The sequence below is a fragment of the Euleptes europaea genome, chromosome 18, assembly GCF_029931775.1.
Source record: "Euleptes europaea isolate rEulEur1 chromosome 18, rEulEur1.hap1, whole genome shotgun sequence".
Lineage (NCBI taxonomy): Eukaryota > Metazoa > Chordata > Lepidosauria > Squamata > Sphaerodactylidae > Euleptes > Euleptes europaea.
Window position 1 is genome coordinate 11534606 of NC_079329.1, and position 17763 is coordinate 11552368.

At 47.8% G+C, this 17763-nt stretch overlaps 1 protein-coding gene across 1 annotated transcript; it reads left to right on the top strand.

Annotated features, from left to right (window-relative positions):
• Positions 1-353: 353 nt before the first annotated feature.
• Positions 354-12356, top strand: RCVRN (recoverin). Its single transcript, XM_056863070.1, has 3 exons — positions 354-779; positions 9353-9464; positions 12251-12356. Exons 1-3 carry the CDS (start codon positions 399-401, stop codon positions 12337-12339), a joined length of 582 nt encoding a protein of 193 aa, XP_056719048.1. The 5' UTR covers positions 354-398; the 3' UTR covers positions 12340-12356.
• Positions 12357-17763: the final 5407 nt, after the last annotated feature.

Here is a 17763-nt window from a genome sequence, read left to right on the forward strand (position 1 = left end):
CTACCTCTCAATACATCATGCGCCCAGGCACCGAGCACATGGTTGGGAGCAATAGCTGGGCTTTGGCGTTTGGGGAAGGGAGGCCAGGAGGGCAACGGAGAGAGAGGGAGGGCGGGCCGCAGCACTCAAATCCGATTTCCCTTGCTTTAAAGAGCTTGTGGCAAATGTGATCAATGCAACCGAAATAGCCTCTCTGTGTGCGTGAATGTGTGTCCGTGAAAAGTCACAGCCAACAGGTGTGGCAAAGAGAAGACGCCACGGCCCCAACCCTACTCCCCCTTCCCAGGAAGTCTATATAAGAAGGTGCCCCGGCCATCTGCCATTCCACTAGCTTGGAGGGAACACGACGGGAACGGGATAATTAGGCACATTGGCAAAGCAGCGGATATAGCCTCAAAATGGGGAATAGTAAGAGCGGGGCCCTGTCCAAGGAGATCCTTGAAGACCTGAAGATGAACACAAAGTACACGGAGGATGAGTTGTGTAAATGGTACGAGAGCTTCCAAAAGCAGTGCCCCGATGGGCGCATCACCCGGGCTGAGTTTGAGAAGATTTATGCCAACTTCTTCCCCAACTCCGACCCCAAAGTCTACGCCCGGCATGTCTTCCGGAGTTTTGATACCAACGATGATGGGACCCTTGACTTCCGGGAGTACATAATTGCCCTCCATCTCACTTCATCTGGAAAGACCGACCTCAAGCTGGAGTGGGCCTTCTCGCTCTTCGACGTTGACCGCAATGGAGAGATCAGTAAGAACGAGGTTCTCGAGATCATCTCGGTGAGTGAACACATGAGGAAGTGGGGAGGTGCTGCTTTGTGGCAGGGACCTGGAAGGAACCAGGAACTTAGGGAAGATCTGGACTGTGCACTTCACCACCGCAGTACCATCTGGGTTGAATCTGGGCTTCCTTTCAGTTCTGGGATTCAAGGGGGATCTTGCCCCCTAGCAACACCATAAACTCTATGGTAGACCTTTTTAACATTTCCCTCTTGAAACAAGGACACAGAGGCCTCACTGGAGAAGCTTCTGGATAATCCATGTTGGATATTTTTAGTCCCTGAAACCACTTGGATCATTTGGGGGGGTCCATCTATCCTTGCCTCAAGGACCAATGGTACCTTGTACCCAGCGTTCTGCCAGCCTATGTTTTCATAGGCGGGGACTGAATGTCTGCCCCCACTTTCAGGCCTTCCCTTCCTCTTGTCCAAGCTCATGGGCCAGGGGTCTCTTTGTCGGCCCCCTCTTCCCTGGGTCGGAACCAGCCATTTTATTAGGGAAACCGTTCCCTCCTTCAACGGCAGGCAACACGACACGTCCAAAGTCAACTAGTTAAAGTGAGGGAAGAAGAGGGATAACGGTTGGGGCATTTGGTTCTCTCTTGACTCACCTCGAGGTGACAGGATGACAACGGATTAACGCTCTGAGGCTTTGTATTGTACCCAAATGGAATTAGTCTTGCCCAATGGGGGGGAATCCTGTTATGCTCATTTAGTGGGATGAGCTGGATTGGCACAGTAGTAAACAATTCTAAATCCCCTCTTAATTTTTATCTCCTTGGCCTTAACTGACCCCAACACGTTCCTTTCTGGGAGCAGAAAAAAAAAGACCACAAAATATACAAATTAACTCTGGAAACAATTCCTGAACTGACAAATCCAGTCAGCTCTGCCCTGGCGCCAATCGCAACTGATTTGAAGCATGTCGAACCATCATGACCTCCTCAAAGGATCCTGGGAATCTAATCTTGTGAAGGTGTTGACAATACTTGCTAAGAGATGCATGGGAACGACAGGTCCCATAATTCTTGATGCAACAGTTAGGGTTGCCAACCTCCAGAGGGGGCCTAGATAGAACCTGGAATTACAGCTGATCACCAGAAAACAGAGATCAGTTCCCCAGAAGAAAATGGCTGCTTTGGAGGGTAGACTCAGTGGCATTATAACCAGCTGAGGTCCCCTCCTCCCAACCCCCCTCTCCAGGCTCCACCGCCCAAATCTCAAGGAATTTCCCAACCTAGAGTTGGCAACCCTACAACCCAACTCGCATGAAGCTAGTTTAAAGTGGGAGCGTAGACAGACCTTGACTGCCTTGCTGCTATTCCAAATGGGAGGCAATGCCTCTTCAAGAATTATGTGGTTTGAAACATTCCTCCGAAAAAGTGATAGCATTGGGTTGGAAGGTATCTGGGGTGACCATCAGAGTTGGGCCTTACGCACATCTCTGTGGGTATGTCACGCATAAATTCCTTGCTGCTGGCCTTCCTCTCTGACTCTAGCCTCCCCTCCCAAAAGATTCACCGCAAGACTTGGAAGAAGGACACCGCAATCCGAGATTAAAGCAGGATTAGGCAAGGTTAAATCCCTGACCTTCTTAGAACAGCATTTGCCTTGTTTCAACTGTGGACGTTGGGAAGAATCGCTTCCTCTGACCTTTGATAAGGATGATGAGAAGCAGAAAAGCATTCTGGGGATAGGTTTAGAGATTTGGGCAAGAAATGAAGAATGCACCCATTCTTGGTACAGGAGATGAGGGAAACCAAGTGATGTAGGGACAGGAAATGCCGCTGTCCTGTCCAGGAGGAGCCAGGAGTCCTGGTTCTCAGGAATACTTATGCCCTTGAGATTTGAGGCATACTAATTTCTAGCATTTGTAGGGATTCCTGCCTGCCAGAATATCTAGAGCCTTGTGTATTCCCCAGCCATCTCCCTCCCCCCAACCCATTATATTTAGGTTTGCCATCTTTCCCCCTATCCTATGTCTTTAACAGTTGTGTGACTTGTAGAAACTAGACACGTTAGGAGACAGAGCAAAAGGGATACCAAAAGCCTTTCATTTTCAGGTGGCACAAAACCAACTTGTACAGAGCCACCAAGTGACACATAGACAGCCCTTCACACTCCATCTCTTTTCCTGCCCCTAAAGATGGCAGGAAATCACCTCCCTGTTTCTTGGGGGATCAAAATGGCCCACCTGGTCCACATGCTCTGGTAGTGTTGCACAACGCTTCATACTGAAACCCAGAAGCTTGTTGCGAGATGACAAAAGGAAGCAGGTGTGCTGTGAAAGGAGCGCACAAAATAAATCTGGACCAGGGTGCCAACCCTCCAGGGGAGCCAGCATGGTGTAGTGGTTAAGAGCAGTGGTTTAGAGGTGGACTCTAATCTGGAGAACCGGGTTCGAGTCCCCACTCCTCCACGTGAGCAGCGGATGCTAATCTGGTGAACTGGGATGGTTTCCCCACTCCTACACATTAAGCCAGCTGGGTGACCTTGGGCAAATCACAGCTTCTTTAGAACTCTCTCAGCCCCACCTACCCCACAGGGTGTCTGATGCGGGGAGGGGAAGGGAAGGTGATTGTAAGCTGGTTGGAGTCTTCCTTAAGTGGTAGAGAAAGTCGGCATATAAAAACCAACTCTTCTTCCTTCTAGTGTTGCTTGTTTATGTGTTTTCAATTGAACTGTTTTATAGTTTTAACTGTATTTTAATTGTTTAAATGTTTTTTTTTAATGTTTGCCACTTTGTGGGCCATGACTGGGAGGAAAGGTGGCATAATTTTTTAAGTTGCCCTACCACTCTGTGAATCCCCAGGGAAGTGGGATTTGAACCCAAGCCTCCTCAGGCTCTCTTTTCTTCATAATGCTGATCAAAGGAAATCACTTTAAATATTCCTAAGAAGAGAAAAGCTCCACCACGTTAATAATTACCAAGGGGTAGCCCTGTTAGTCTGTTGCAGCAAAAATAAACCAGAGTCTTGATTTTCCTTAAAGACTAAGATTTTATTCTAGGTAGGAAAAAAATCATATTAGTCTTTCAAGAGCCAGAAGACTCCCGTTCGTTTTTGCTTCGCCAGGTGTGCCTGATGCCTTTAAGGGTGTAGAGTGGACTGCACTACTTCATACTGCAGTTGTGGGGTGTCACTTTTGAATGTTCACTGCCTTTAAAAAAAAACCTTTTAGTAGAAAAGTAGCTAACCAAGGGGGAAAAGGTCCTAGACCAGGTATTTGAACGCTAGTTTTCTACTTACAGAATGTGTATGAATTTTGACGGAGTATTCAGCAGCGTGATCCTCACATGTAGTCTGAAGTTATCTAGTGTATTCCGCCTCTTTAGGTCTCTACGTTTCATTCCACTGCACCTGTAGATCCAACTAGTCAGCAGTGGGCCTGAAATAGCAGCTTCTCAGAGACCACAGTCAGTACAATTTCTTGCCTTCAGATCTTTCCTGGTTTCCATAAGGTCAGCATGGTGTTGGACAAGGACCCAGATTCAAATCCCCACTCATGCCATGGTCGCTTGTTGAGTGACCTGGGGCCAGTCACATGCTCTTAGCCCTGAAGCTAGCTAGTATTTGGATGGGAGATCTCCAAGGAATACCAGGGTCGTGACGCAGAGGCAGGCAATGACAACCCACCTCTGAACATCTCTTGCGTTGAAAACCCTATGGGGTCATCATTTTTTTTTATTGCAAAAAAAAGTTTTAATTTGCATACAGTACCTTACCATTGCAGGGACTTTACTGATACATGATTAAGTAAATAGGCAAACCATCTTTGAACCTGGCAACTGTGGGCTGGCCCATCATCCTTTGCATCAGCACCACAGGGCATGTAGAATATCAAGGGAATTATATTATATTCTGCCTTTTCAGAAACAGGTGCAAATTCCCCCCAAAATGTTTATTTTCTAGGAAATTTTCCTCTTTGTGGAAGCTGGTACTCAGATTTCCCTGCACCATACCTGGTAGTTGAAGTGAACACATGAAGCTGCCTTATACAGAATCAGACCTTTGGTCCATCAAAGTCAGTATTGTCTGCTCAGACCGGCAGCAGCTCTCCAGGGTCTCAGGCAGAGGTCTTTCACATCACCTACCTGCCTAGTCCCTTTAACTGGAGATGCCAGGGATTGAACCTGGGACCTTCTGCATGCCAAGCAGATGCTCTACTACTGAGCCAAATTAAGGTGCATACCAATCATGGCCCAATGCATTTCCCCCCCTCCCCATGCACCTTCCGCTTAGGCTGTTGTTCTTAACCCTTCTCCATGTTTCAGGTGTGCCGCCATTTTATTTTGAAAGTGTTGCACGAACATTTATTTAATAAAATCTAAATACGTCCTCCTCGTTTTTAAAAAGAGAAGAATCTATTTTTAAATGTTTAAAAATCGTGCTAGGGCAGAGTGACCTTCCTGGTTCTAGGCAATCAGCAGTGCGCCCAGAAGCTCCTACTGCAAACGGGAAGAATTAGTTCCCCCTGAGTTCTGACTGGAGGGCAGGAAAAGAATGCACATTTGACCAAAATGCAGCGACCGCACTTCTCCAGGGGGTTCACTGCTAAAATTATGCAAAACTGGATGAACCGGTAGCTATCAATATCAATAGAGATTAATTGCTTTAATTCCGTTGATCAAAGCTTGTAGATACATCATCTACGGCTTTTGTCGTTCATGTGAAATGTAGCGATCTTCATCAGAATTTAACCTTGTATGAGAAAATATGGACAAACGATACACAAGAACCATTTTAATAGACAAAAACCATCACATACCCCCATTCGGCTATATTACCAGCACAGAAAAATAACCCCCATCTCTCCAACTGGGGATTTAATTCTGCCACTCGGGAATACTTCCCCACCGCAAAAGGTTACCTGTACATCTCTCCCCTCTCTGGTCAAGTAAGCCTCTTTAAGACAGGCGTGCGCACACGGCTACAGCTGGTGAAGCCAGAGGGGATGCTTCTTGCTTGTATCAAGGCAACTCACTTCCTCCTTAAAGAGTGGAGCTACGGGGCCGGTGAGTGACCATGAGTGGAAAATGGCACATTTGCCACACTTTATTAATAACAAGTGGCCATACTATATAAAATCAATGTTGTGGGTTATCCTGTAGGTTTTTTCGACCTGAAGTCTTAAAATGTTGCCCGACACACCTCTCCTGGGTAGCCTGTTTAAACCACGACCACCCCATTAATGTATTCCACTAATCTTCCCTCAGACCCTGAATAGCGACATTCTGGGAAAACGGGATGATGTTTGTCCCCTTGGAATGAACATTGGGTTTTCACATTCCACAGGTTAGCTTCTCTCTGGATGCTGCATGTTACCGCCATTAGCCGGTCACCGCAGTATGGGCCCATGGGAACAGCAGTGGCTGCCTGACCAAGGTCACAGAGCAGTTGGAGGGGGAACGTAGCGAGAGAATTGAAAATGGTAAATTAAACGGGGGCAACAAGACGCCCAGAGAAGGGACAGATGTCTTATTTTTGCATAATCTATTCCTCCCTCGGTTGATCAAAGGATTGCCATGGCAGATGGCACGGAAGGAGAGAAAGACAGGGGAGACTGACTGGTAATGAGTTGGCTGCAAGGGAAATTTTTGGGAACAGCATCCAGTGGGTTTTGCAGGGCAAGTAAACCATGCCCTCTAATTCCTGGAAGTAGCTGTACCTAACTTTCTCTGGCTCCAAAGCTGAAATATTTTCGGTAACATGAGGTCTAGAAACTATTTTTTAAAGAATGGGGGGGGGGTTAGATTCTCGAACATCCCCAGTTTCTCTATGGATTAACTTTATATCCCTTTTTTAAAGTCCTTAAGGCGGCTCAGCTAAAATAGCAAGAATTCCTGTTAAATCCTTTAAGATACAAAATAATGTATAACCATCTTCATTTGCACAGACCTGTGATACAGGTTCTTAGTATGCCCATTTTACAGATGGGGTGGGTGGGGAGGGGCTGCAGACTAATTCATGACCCAGGACTACATGATGAATCAGCAAATGAAGAGGAAGAAGTATTATTTACACAATACAAAACTGGTTCTCTAAAATGTTGGATGGGGAGAATGGATTGCCCTGGTTGAATCTGCCCCTCCAGCTTCAGGGTACCCAGTTTGCAGGAAAAAAGGAGGACAGGAGTGAAAATCTGCCCCAGCATTAGGAAGAACAAAATGGCAACTTCTAAACTCCACCGCCCTTCCATTCCCTCCCATCAGCAAGCATCCATTGGCTTGGAACCAGTGCTATTTAACTTATTCGTAAATTATTTGGAATCGGAACTAAGCAGTTTAGCAGTCAAGTTTGCAGATAATACCAAATTATTCAGGATGGTAAAAAAAAAGTTGATTGTGAAGAGCTACATGCTAGGAAAAGTTGAGGGCAGCAGGAAAAGAGGAAGACACAACAAGAGATGGATTGACTCCATCAAGGAAGCCACAGCCCTCAGTTTGCAATATCTGAGCAAGGCTGTCAAAATAGGACATTCTGGAGGACTTTGATTCATAGGGTCACCATGAGTCAGAAGCGACTTGACGGCACTTAAAACACACACACACACACACACGAGGATCTATCCAAATTGGATGAGTGGGCAAGAATGTGGCAAACGAAGTTCAGCATTAACAAGTGCAAAGCGTTACATATTGGAACAAAAAAACCACAACTTTAAATATATGCTGATGGATTCTGAATGGTCTGAGAACAAGATCGGAAGAGATCCTGGGGTCGTAGCGGACAGCTCAATGAAAATGTGGAACCAGGATGTGGCTGCAGTGAAGGCGGCAAACCTCATGATGGGGATTATTAGGAAAGGGCTTGAGAATAAAACGGCAGATGTTGTAATGCCCTTGTGTATAGCCATGGCGTGGCCTCATCTGGAATACTGTCTTACAGTTCCAGCCACCAGTATCCCAAAAAGTATACTGCAGAGCTTCAAGAGGTACGGAAGAGGGCAACCAAGATTTTCAAGGGGTCAGAGAACCTTTCCTTTGACAAAAAGAAGGCTAAAGTGTTTGGGACTGTTTAGTTCAGAGAAAAAGAAACCCAAGAGAGGAGATGCTAGAAGCTTATAAAGTCATACCGGGATGGAGAAAGTGGATAGAGGGAGCCGCTTCTCCCTTTCCGATAATACTAGAACTCAGAAGCACCCAATGAAGCTGATGGGTCAATAGATACAGGACAAAAAGAAACAGTTCTTTAGTAAACAAGTAATAAAACTGTGGCATTCACTACCAGGCAGTGGGTGGCCATGAATAGATAGCTTTAAAGGGGGTTCAGACATATTAATGGCTAGGGTTGCCATCCTCCAGGTGGGGCCTGTAGATTTCCCAGAATTATAACCTCCAGGTGACAGAGCTCCGTTCCCTGGGGAAAATGGCCGCTTTGTAAGGTGCACTCTGTGGCATTATACCCCGCGGAAGTCCCTCTAGTCCTCAGTCCCTGCCCTTCTCAGGCTCAACCCCCAAATCTCCAGGGATTTTCCAACCTGGACCTGCCAATCCTAAGTGGCTACCAGCCACGGTTAGTAAAAGGAACCTTCATACTAAGACACAGAAAAGCCCTGAATCCCAGTGCTAGGAGGCAACATCAGGGAAGGCCTTGGCCTCTGTGCCATTTTTTTGACATTCCAGGTAAAACTGGTTGGCTTCTGTATTGAAGCAGGATGCTAGACTAGGCAAACTACTGGTCTGATCCAGCAGGGCTTTTCCTACATTCATAAGTTTCTGTGGGGACAAAGATTTCATGCCCACGGAGCACAACAGAACAGTCTGAGAACCGCTGCTTTGGTGGGGACTCAACGGGGAGGGGCCGTGGCTCAGTGGCAGAGCATCTGTTTGGCATGCAGAAGGCCCCAGGTTCAATCCCCGACATCTCCAGTGAAAGGGAGATGAGACCTCTGTCTGAGTGGACAATACTGACTTTGACGAACATAGAGTATGATTCGGTAGAAGGCAGCTTCATGTGTTCAACTGTCCGACCTCCCCTTTCCTGCAGGAGACCAGAATGCCCTCCCTCCCAACCTATGTGTGTTTGGGAGCATTTCAGGCCGCGGCAGGAGAGGGGAGATGAGAAAAATCACACACTGCGGGCGAAAGTCCCTGCACCCACAGAAATGATCGCTTGGATCCAAGCCCCTGTCCTTTTCCACTCCTCGTCATCCTGTCCTGCATCACCCATCCCACTTCCTCCTCAGCCATCCTCCCCAATTTCCATCCTCCCCATTTCTCCAAAACTGATATCTGCAGACGAGCTACACTCATGTGCTTATCTCTCTCTCAGAAAAATGGGAGCTTTAAAAACTTTCTAAAATCACCAAAGATTAGCTGCCTGGTCTGCTGTAGTAATGTGAGCTGGGGAGGGGGGGTTGAGATTGTGGGCAGAAAATGGCACCCATTTTCCCTTTCCAATAAAACAGTCAGGTCATGGAGAGTCTCAGACATTATCCACTGGGATAATATATACTTGAGGAAAATATGAGCCAGGAATTCTCTGGGAAAGGAGACAGAGTTCATATCAAAATCTTCTAACATCAAAGTATTGTTTTCTGACTCTGTACCATTGTGTTTCTTGATTCTGCCAGGCCATATTTAAGATGATCCCCCCAGAAGAGCAGAAGAGCCTGCCCGAAGATGAAAACACCCCTCAGAAACGGGCCGACAAGCTGTGGACATATTTCAAGAAGGGAGACACTGGTAATTGCACCCCCCTTGTCTTGACACCATGCCCCTCTACATGTCCTTTAATGTTCTTCTTACGGAGGGCATAAATGAAAAGTGGCATTTGATCCCTATAAACACAGTAACTAGCAAAGAGCTGGACAGGTCCCCTTGGCCTTATCGTGCCAGGCTATGATTGGAAGGCATTAGAAGCGAAGCGGGTTTAGATAGTGACTGTCACGGAGACCTTCAAAGACTCCTATGTCTGCCACCTTCAATGTCATTTTGGACAGAAGGTGGGCTGTGTCACTATTAATTGGTTCAACCTTGATTGGCATTAAAAAGGGTAAGCTTCTGAGTCACACAGAACTCTTCCACCAGGCAGAACAACTGGGGCTTCACTTGCTCAAAAGCTCTATTATGAGCTTGTCTGTTCTTCCATCTTTTGACCCAATGGAAAAAGAGAATATTTTGCCCATCTTATTGGCTCCCAATCTGCAGCAACAAGTATCTACTAGTAATGCATTCTCAATGGGGAGGGGCTGTGGCTCAGTGGTAGAGCATCTGCTTGGCATGCAGAAGGTCCCAAGTTCAATCCCTGGCAGCTACAGTTAAAGGGACTAGGCAAGTAGGTGATGGGAAAGACCCCTGCCTGAGACCCTGGAGAGCCACTGCCGGTCTGAGTAGACAGTACTGACTTTGATGGACCAAGGGTCTGATTCAGTATAAGGCAGCTTCATGTGTTCAGTGATGTGCCACCCTTCTTTGAACACATGAGCTCCAGAAGGCACACTCAGATGGGGGGTTGTCCTATTTGCCCCTTTGCAACAACTTTGTGAGGTAGGTTAGACTGACAGTGTTGGCTAGACTAAGGCCGTGTTGGCAAACCAATGGCACGCGTGCCAAGTCCAGCACGCCGAGCCCTCTCTGTGGGCATGCGTGGGGGCAGCGGGGCTTTGAAGGGAGCGCGGAGCCGTTCAAAGCCCCCCCTTCCCTGGACTCCCCGTTGCCCGGCTTTGAAGGGCTCCACGCTGCCTGCAGGCAGCACGGAGCCCTTCAAAGCTGCCCCCCTTCCCTGGACTCCCCACAGCCCCTCCCCTTGCCGAGCTGGGAGGAAACCTCAGTATTCAGGTTAAATTGCTGTGTTGGCACTTTGCGATACATAAGTGGGCTTTGGGTTGCAGTTTGGGCACTCTGTCTCTAAAAGGTTCGCTATCACTGGTCTAAGGTCACCCAAGCAATGTTCATGGCCCTACTAGGGATCAAAACTTGGCAGAAGTTTGGGACGCCGGCCCCAGCACCTCACAGATAGTGTCTGAATTTCTCAAGCTCTGCTGTCATTAGCACCTTGCAACCAAAAGAGGAAAAAATCTGTCTCTTGCTGGAATGAAGATTTGGATTATCACATTCTGTAGTTGGGATTTCATTCCACTTTATTTTTCTCACTTAGTGCAAGGATAGGCGTGTGTTACCCTAGCCTCGTGAATGGCCCCTTGGACATGCTTTCCCAGTGTGAGAGCACCACTGTGGCGCGGTGGTTAGAGTGTAAGGCTCTGGGAGACCCAGGTTCAAATCCCTGGTCTGCCATGGAAGCTTGCTGGGTGACCTTGGGCCAGTTATGCACAGTCAGCCTAACCTACCTCACAGGGCTGTTCTGAGGTTAAAATGGAAGAGAGGAGAATAATGGAAGCTATTTTGGGTCTCCAATGGAGAACGGCAGGGTGTAAATGAAGTAAATAGTGTGGCCTGCACCACAGTCAGGGGTTTTGCAGATGTGCGTTCTCCTTTCCTAAACAGAAAAAAATATTTCTTTCCCTCCTACATCAAAATGTTATTTTTGAGTAAGGGGGGCTTTTCTGGAACTCTCAAGGCCTGGGCTGCCTGCTGTTTTCTATGTGGTGGTGGAAAGTGCTACCATAGGTCTCCTTGGGCCAGTCACAGTTCTCTCAGAACCCTCTCAGCCCAGGCAGAGGCAGGTCATGGCAAACCACCTCCACTTCTCTTGCCTTGAAAACCCTGAGGGGTCACCGAAGGTCAGCTGTGACTTTTAACACACACACCGGCCCTCAGCCAGGTGAGTCAGCACTGCTAGGGAACTGTAACTTGAACGCATGAAGCTGCCTTCTTCTGAATCAGACCCTCGGTCCATCAAAGACAGCATTGTCTACTCAGACTGGCAGAGGCTCTCCAGGGTCTCAGGCAGGGGTCTTTCACATCACCTACTTGCCTAGTCCCTTTAACTGGAGATGCCGGGAGTTGAACCTGGGGCCTTCTGCATGCCAAGCAGATGCTCTACCACTGAGCCACAGCCCCCCCTTCTTGCCTGAACATATGCTTTGCAGCCTCATTCCTCCCCAGGAATCAAAAACCTAGCTTTGAGACCCTCAAGGCTGCAAAATTCAGCTGTTGACATGAATTACCCCCCCTCCTCCTCTCAACTTGAGAAGAGGAGTTAGTTTTTTATCTGCCGGCTTTCTCTACCACTTAAGGCAAAATCAAACCGACTTACGGTACAATCACCTTCCCTTTCCCCTCCCCACAACAGACACCCTGTGAGGTAGGCGAAGCTGAGAGAGTGTGGCTAGCCCAAGGTCACCCAGCTGGCTTCATGTGGAGGAGTGGGGAAATCAACCCGGTTCACCAGATTAGCCTCCACCGCTCATGTGGAGGAGTGGGGAATCAAACCTGCTTCTCCAGATCAGATACCACTGCTCCAAACCACCGCTCTTTACCACAACACCACGCTGGCTCCTTCTTGCTGCTGCTTCAGTCTGTTTCGCTACCTGCTCCCAAACCAACCCTTCTTTTTATTTTCGTTGCAGATAAAATTGCTGAACAGGAATTTATTTCAGGGGTGATGAAGAACGAAGCAATAATGAAGCTCATCCAGTACGAGCCCAAGAAAAAATAGGGGACACTGAAGAGGAAGCAGGGAGATGGAGAGAATGTATGCATGGGTGTATGCTGGAAAAGGGGGGGTGCTGACACCCCATCTGTGTATGTGTGTGCATGCCTGTGTGCAAATTTAAAAAAGCAAACCACAAGTATGATAAAATCAAGTGTCTGCCCCTTTCTGCAACCCCACAGCCCACTGTGTTTGGAAGTAGCTCCCCCTCCAATCCTTTTTTAAAAAACAAATTTCCAGGATTTTTCAGCAAGTGTACAGGCTGTAGGCATGGCAGTTATAAAGCTGGCATATTTGCAAAGAGGAAAAGGCAGAGGAGAAACAAGAGATGGAAATGAGGGAAAGGGTGAACAGCACAAGAGTGCAGAAAAGGAATAGAGTGGTGAACTTGGACCAGGGAGAACAGGTTCGAATCCTCAAGGAAGTCACCATCGAACATTTTCCAGCTCTAAACCTTATTGAGTTGAAAGGATGCCTTGAAGTAATCTTCAACCGAAGACCCTCTTCCCCATTAAGCTATGTCAGAACTGAGAATCATAGAGAAAAAATTCCAAGCAAGACGAAACTATTGGGGAATCTTTGCAGGGCTCTTGGGGGGGGGGGGCATTTCTTGAGGTTGAGGCACCAAATTTGCAGCATAGCTGCTGCTGACTCATCTTACAAGACCCCCCCATACAATTGGACTCCCTGACCCAATCGTCACCAAACCTGGGGGTTCTTTGGAGAGTCACCTGAAGCTACACTGCAAATTTAACGGCTCTACCTTAAAAAAAAAAAAAACCAGAGCCCCACAAAGATTTTCCATAGGGCGTAATAGACCCAGAAATGTTAGGATATTCAAAAAAAGCCTGGGGAACAATATATCAGTATGTAGATTCAGCGTTTTTTTTTGGCTTTTCCAAAAGATTTTGGGCCTATTAACCCCGAATCTGAAAAATACCAGGGTAGGGGGGAATGGTGCACACCCCTAGTGCTTACTCCATTTAAAATTCTTTGAGCAAATTCCCCTCCACTTTTGCTTTTTGAAGGGGGCGGGGATAACAGATAGAAAGTTGACACAGTAAGCTCTAGAGGTGGGAGTTTGCCACACTTCCGTTGTTTTCTTCCTCTCTGTAGGTTTCTTGTTACTTTAAGAAGAGGGTTACTTCATAGGAAGTGGATGGCCAGGGTTAATTTACTGAAGGGGGACACGGTTTAAAATTTATGTACTGTGTCTGTTTTTCAATAAAGGGTATTGTGTGTAAACCAACAGCACAGAGAAGTTATTTCTCAAGTGGCAACCAAGAGTAGATACTGGGGCCAATTTGGGGACCCAGAGAAGGATCCAGAAACTACAACGAGAAGTTAAAACATGCACCTTGTTCAGACTACCAAAAAGGGGGAAATGTGGCAGAAAACGCGACACAATACCAACAGAATGTGGTGCCCGTCAACGTGCCCCATAGTGCAGCAAGATTTATAGCCCTATGGTGCCCTCTCTGAAATGCCCTACCTGATAGCCTAAGTCATGATTTGTGGCCGCCTCTGGCCAGAGTGAGGTAAGCATGCCACAATGCACACCCCCTTACAGCCACACTGACTTTTCAAACAACTCTTCTGCTGCAAGAGACCATTTCAGACCACTCTTCAGCATCGATGTTGATTATGGGGGCTTTTCATACACACACACACAACTTTAATGCCGCAGTACAATAAGTCGAGCGATATCCCAAGCAAAATATTTTCCTGTTCTTGCTTTGACTATACTGGGAAGCGTCCCCTTCTGGATTCCGCTCAGCACACAGCTTTTTACCAAGCATGCCAACTTCCCAACTGGTCTCTAATATCAGTTTGATGTTATTCCAGCTCCAGGCCCTGAAAAGCTTCAACTGCCCATTTGCTGACATTTAACCTCTAACGGGGACAGGGCATTTATCTTTCTGCCCAGTTGGCAACCTGACTCAGATCTCTACAAAGCAACTCAAAAGAAGACACCAGATTCTCTATGGTGTGTATTCTGTCCCCACCCAGAGGCCCAGATCCAGCCTCTAACGGGACAGGGCATTTATCTTCCTGCCCAGTTGGCAACCTGACTCAGATCTTTAGAAAGCAACTCAAAAGACAAAATCCTCTGCAGTGTGTATTCTGTCCCCACTCCGAGGCCCAGCTCCAGCCAGCTGGGTCCACTCCTCCGAAGACACCCACAAAGCCAGGAACCTTCCGGGACCTCACTGGCCACCAAGAAAACCCTGTTCTTTTTTCCTGGAAGGTTGCCAGTTGGCTCCTTTTTACTGGCCTCACCACAGTGCTTTTAAACCCACAGAAATTTATTGGGGAAGCTTTTCCTGGCAGAGGGAATATGATGCAAACACCACCACCCCTGCTTAAACAGGTTCATGAGGTTGCACCTGCATGCCTGGGAGGGGTGGCCGGCTTTATCGGGTGAATTTCCACCTTATTCAGTTGCTGAAGGTGTAAAGATTCTGGCTGAATTGAACAAGCAACAGAATGTGGTGATAGACGGCATGCAGAGAGGGGAGATATCATTGGTGAATGCTGCAGAGGTAAATAATTCCAGATGGGTGGCCACATTAGTCTGGAGCAGCAAAATAAATCAGGGAGTTTTAGAGGCTAACAAAAGTTCCCACCAGACTCCTTTATTTAGTCCCTAGTGCAGAATCTCTTGGCCCTTTGTTCATTTTCTTCTCGGGGGAGTGTAGTACTGAAAAGTGGCAGGGCACCTCCAACATGAAAGAGGAACAGCCCATTCTACCGCCTCAGGGCTTCGCCAACTCATTCTGCTGCATGTGCGGACCAGGCTTCCGGCAGAAACAAGGTGACAATCTCGGCTTTACCAGCCCAGGAGTTGTGGTTTGCTTCCCCTCCCAAGCCCCATCTTCTAACCCAATTTTGGGCCCGGCCAGGGCTGAAATGACTAGGAGAATTGGAAAGGAAGGAGGGTTATATAACTGCTCTCCTGCCTCCTTGCTTCATAGAGTTTTAACCAAAAGCCAGTTAGCGTTGATCTGCCCCTAATCCCCATGCGGAAAGGATGCTGTAAATATGGTTGTAAGGAGCTTGTGATAATCAGCAGGGATGCGGAGGGGGGCCCACAGGGCCCGCCCTCTCCAGTTCTGAAATCTTCCTCTATAATCACACCAGCCACCTCTGCCTTCATCCTCGCTACACGGGGCAACAGCTGCAAAATGAATCAAAGGGCAGCAAAGACAATCGCTGACAACTACAACGAATCCATCACTCTTTCCAAAGGAATGGATCAGACAAGAGAGTCCCACTGTGACCTCTGGGGTTGAATATGGTACGTGAGAGCCCCCTTGTGGGCAGAGTGAAAAACTGCCACAGCGTGGTGGCGCTGGAAGAGGGTTTAGAAATTTAGCCTGCCTGCAAATCACACCGATCCACCTTCGAAGTTCTTCTCCTACTCAATTGTATTATTTGTGTCGGTGACTAATCCACGGTGAAAGACCCTTTGCGCATGTTCAGAGGAATTTCAGCTTGCCACATCTCACGGCAGCACAGAAGCCACGTTTCAGGGCTTGAAAACCCTGGCTCAAGTTAAGTCCGGGGGTGGAAAAAGAATGATGGGGGGTCTTGAGTTCCAAATTCTCCAGGAAAGGAGGGAGGAAATGCTAAAGGGGGGGGACAAGATCAAGATTGCTAAATGGGGTCAAGGTCAAGAATGCCTCTTTTAGCCAGCATGGGAGGGAGAAAGAAGGGCTGTGACCTAAGCTGGTTTCCCTGGTATAGGAGTCAGATTTACTGGGAGAAGAGACAGCCCCACTGTTAGTGCTACAGATAGATTCAGGAGGCAAAAGACTTCAAATTCCACATTAAGTGCCCTTGCCCCAACACTTCCCAATCCACAACACAGAATTGTCTGAGCAGGTGAGAATCCATAACAAAAGGAAAGAAAGCACCTTCCCGAGCAGGGAGGGGAGCTCAAGCAGAAGGTGCTCTTTCAGAAGGGGGCACTCCACCCCAAGTGCCTGATTTCCTGCTTTACTTCTGGAAGTCCTAGCAATGCTTTATCAAGTGGCAAACGGCAATTACAAGAGACTTGCCAAAACTTGGCCAGGATGGGAAGAGCAGCACTGCCCCCTGCTGGCAATAGACAGCCTAAAACCAGCCCTGCCACTTCAGTGAGTTCGACATGCATCACAAAGTGGCCCAGGAAGGGAGCCTCCTGGCTGTGGTCACTCTAATTTCCAGCCCACAGGAAGGCTTCCCCCCCCCAAAAAAAGTGCCAGAACCAAAGAGGGGAATCCTGTTATTGTTCTGACAGGCAGCCTTACCCACTTGGCAAAGGAGGCAGGCATGGGGGCAGCCTTCCCAGGATTGGAGCCTGGTTGCTGGACAGGAAACGTTGAGAGGCAGTGCCTTTCCACAAGTGGTAGTTTGGGAATGCACACATCACAACACAACGCCATCTACACAAAACGGATGTTAACGTGCCAGCTTAACACTCTAGACAGAAATCCAAGCCCAACGACAACCATCCAAACCCCAGTTCTGCATTCTGGCATTACAACCAACCAGGGTTTGATCAAACTGTGGTTTATCGCCATGTCTGAATGCAGTCTCAGAAATACGGGCTCGTTTTTGGCCACGTGTACAAGAAAGCACACACCAAACGTGATGCAGCCCAGGAAATGCACAGACCCCGGGCTGGTTTAGACGCACTGGCTACATAATGGCCATTTACACATGGGACGTTTTGCCTTGGATTTGCTGCTCTCTAGATGCAAATTTTCACCATCCAAGTTCTCAAAACTCAAAAATAAGCCCCCATGCAGAATTTGGATGGGGAAAATTTGCATCTAGAGAGCAGCAAATCCAAAGAAAAACCTTCCATGCATAAATGGCTGTTGTGTCTCACAACAGATATTTAATACATCCTTTACCAGCCACAGCCAGCACTTCTGCAAGGCTTGTACAAGCTGTGGGACAGTTCTAAGCTGCCTCTGGATTTTTCTATTACCTAGACTTATGTACATGTGTGCGCAAATGGGATGAAAGCAAGCTCATGCATCATGTAAACCTTTCAGCAAATTGCCAAGTTCCTCACCTGCAAAACCACTAGCACCGTCACTCACCTCTTTAAGCTCCGCCTTGGATCCTTGCCTCTTCCGGCCTCTGGGAAGACAATTGAAACTGGGAAGGGACAAAGGACAATGCCCCCTACCCGACACACCCTGGACTCAACCTCAGTGGCTCCATTTGAAATCTGCGAGCTCAGCTCGCCACAGAGCAAGCAGACAATCTGTCTGGCCTCCTTTGACCTCCAAAAGAAGCAGGCGAGATGACCTTCAAGAATCTCACAGGCAGGGCATGAAGCGGATGGCCATTCAGTCTCCTCCCCCCGCCCCAGCTTCTGATAAACAGGTATACGTCTCCTCCCTGTGGAGGCTGCATTTAACATTCATGGCTAAC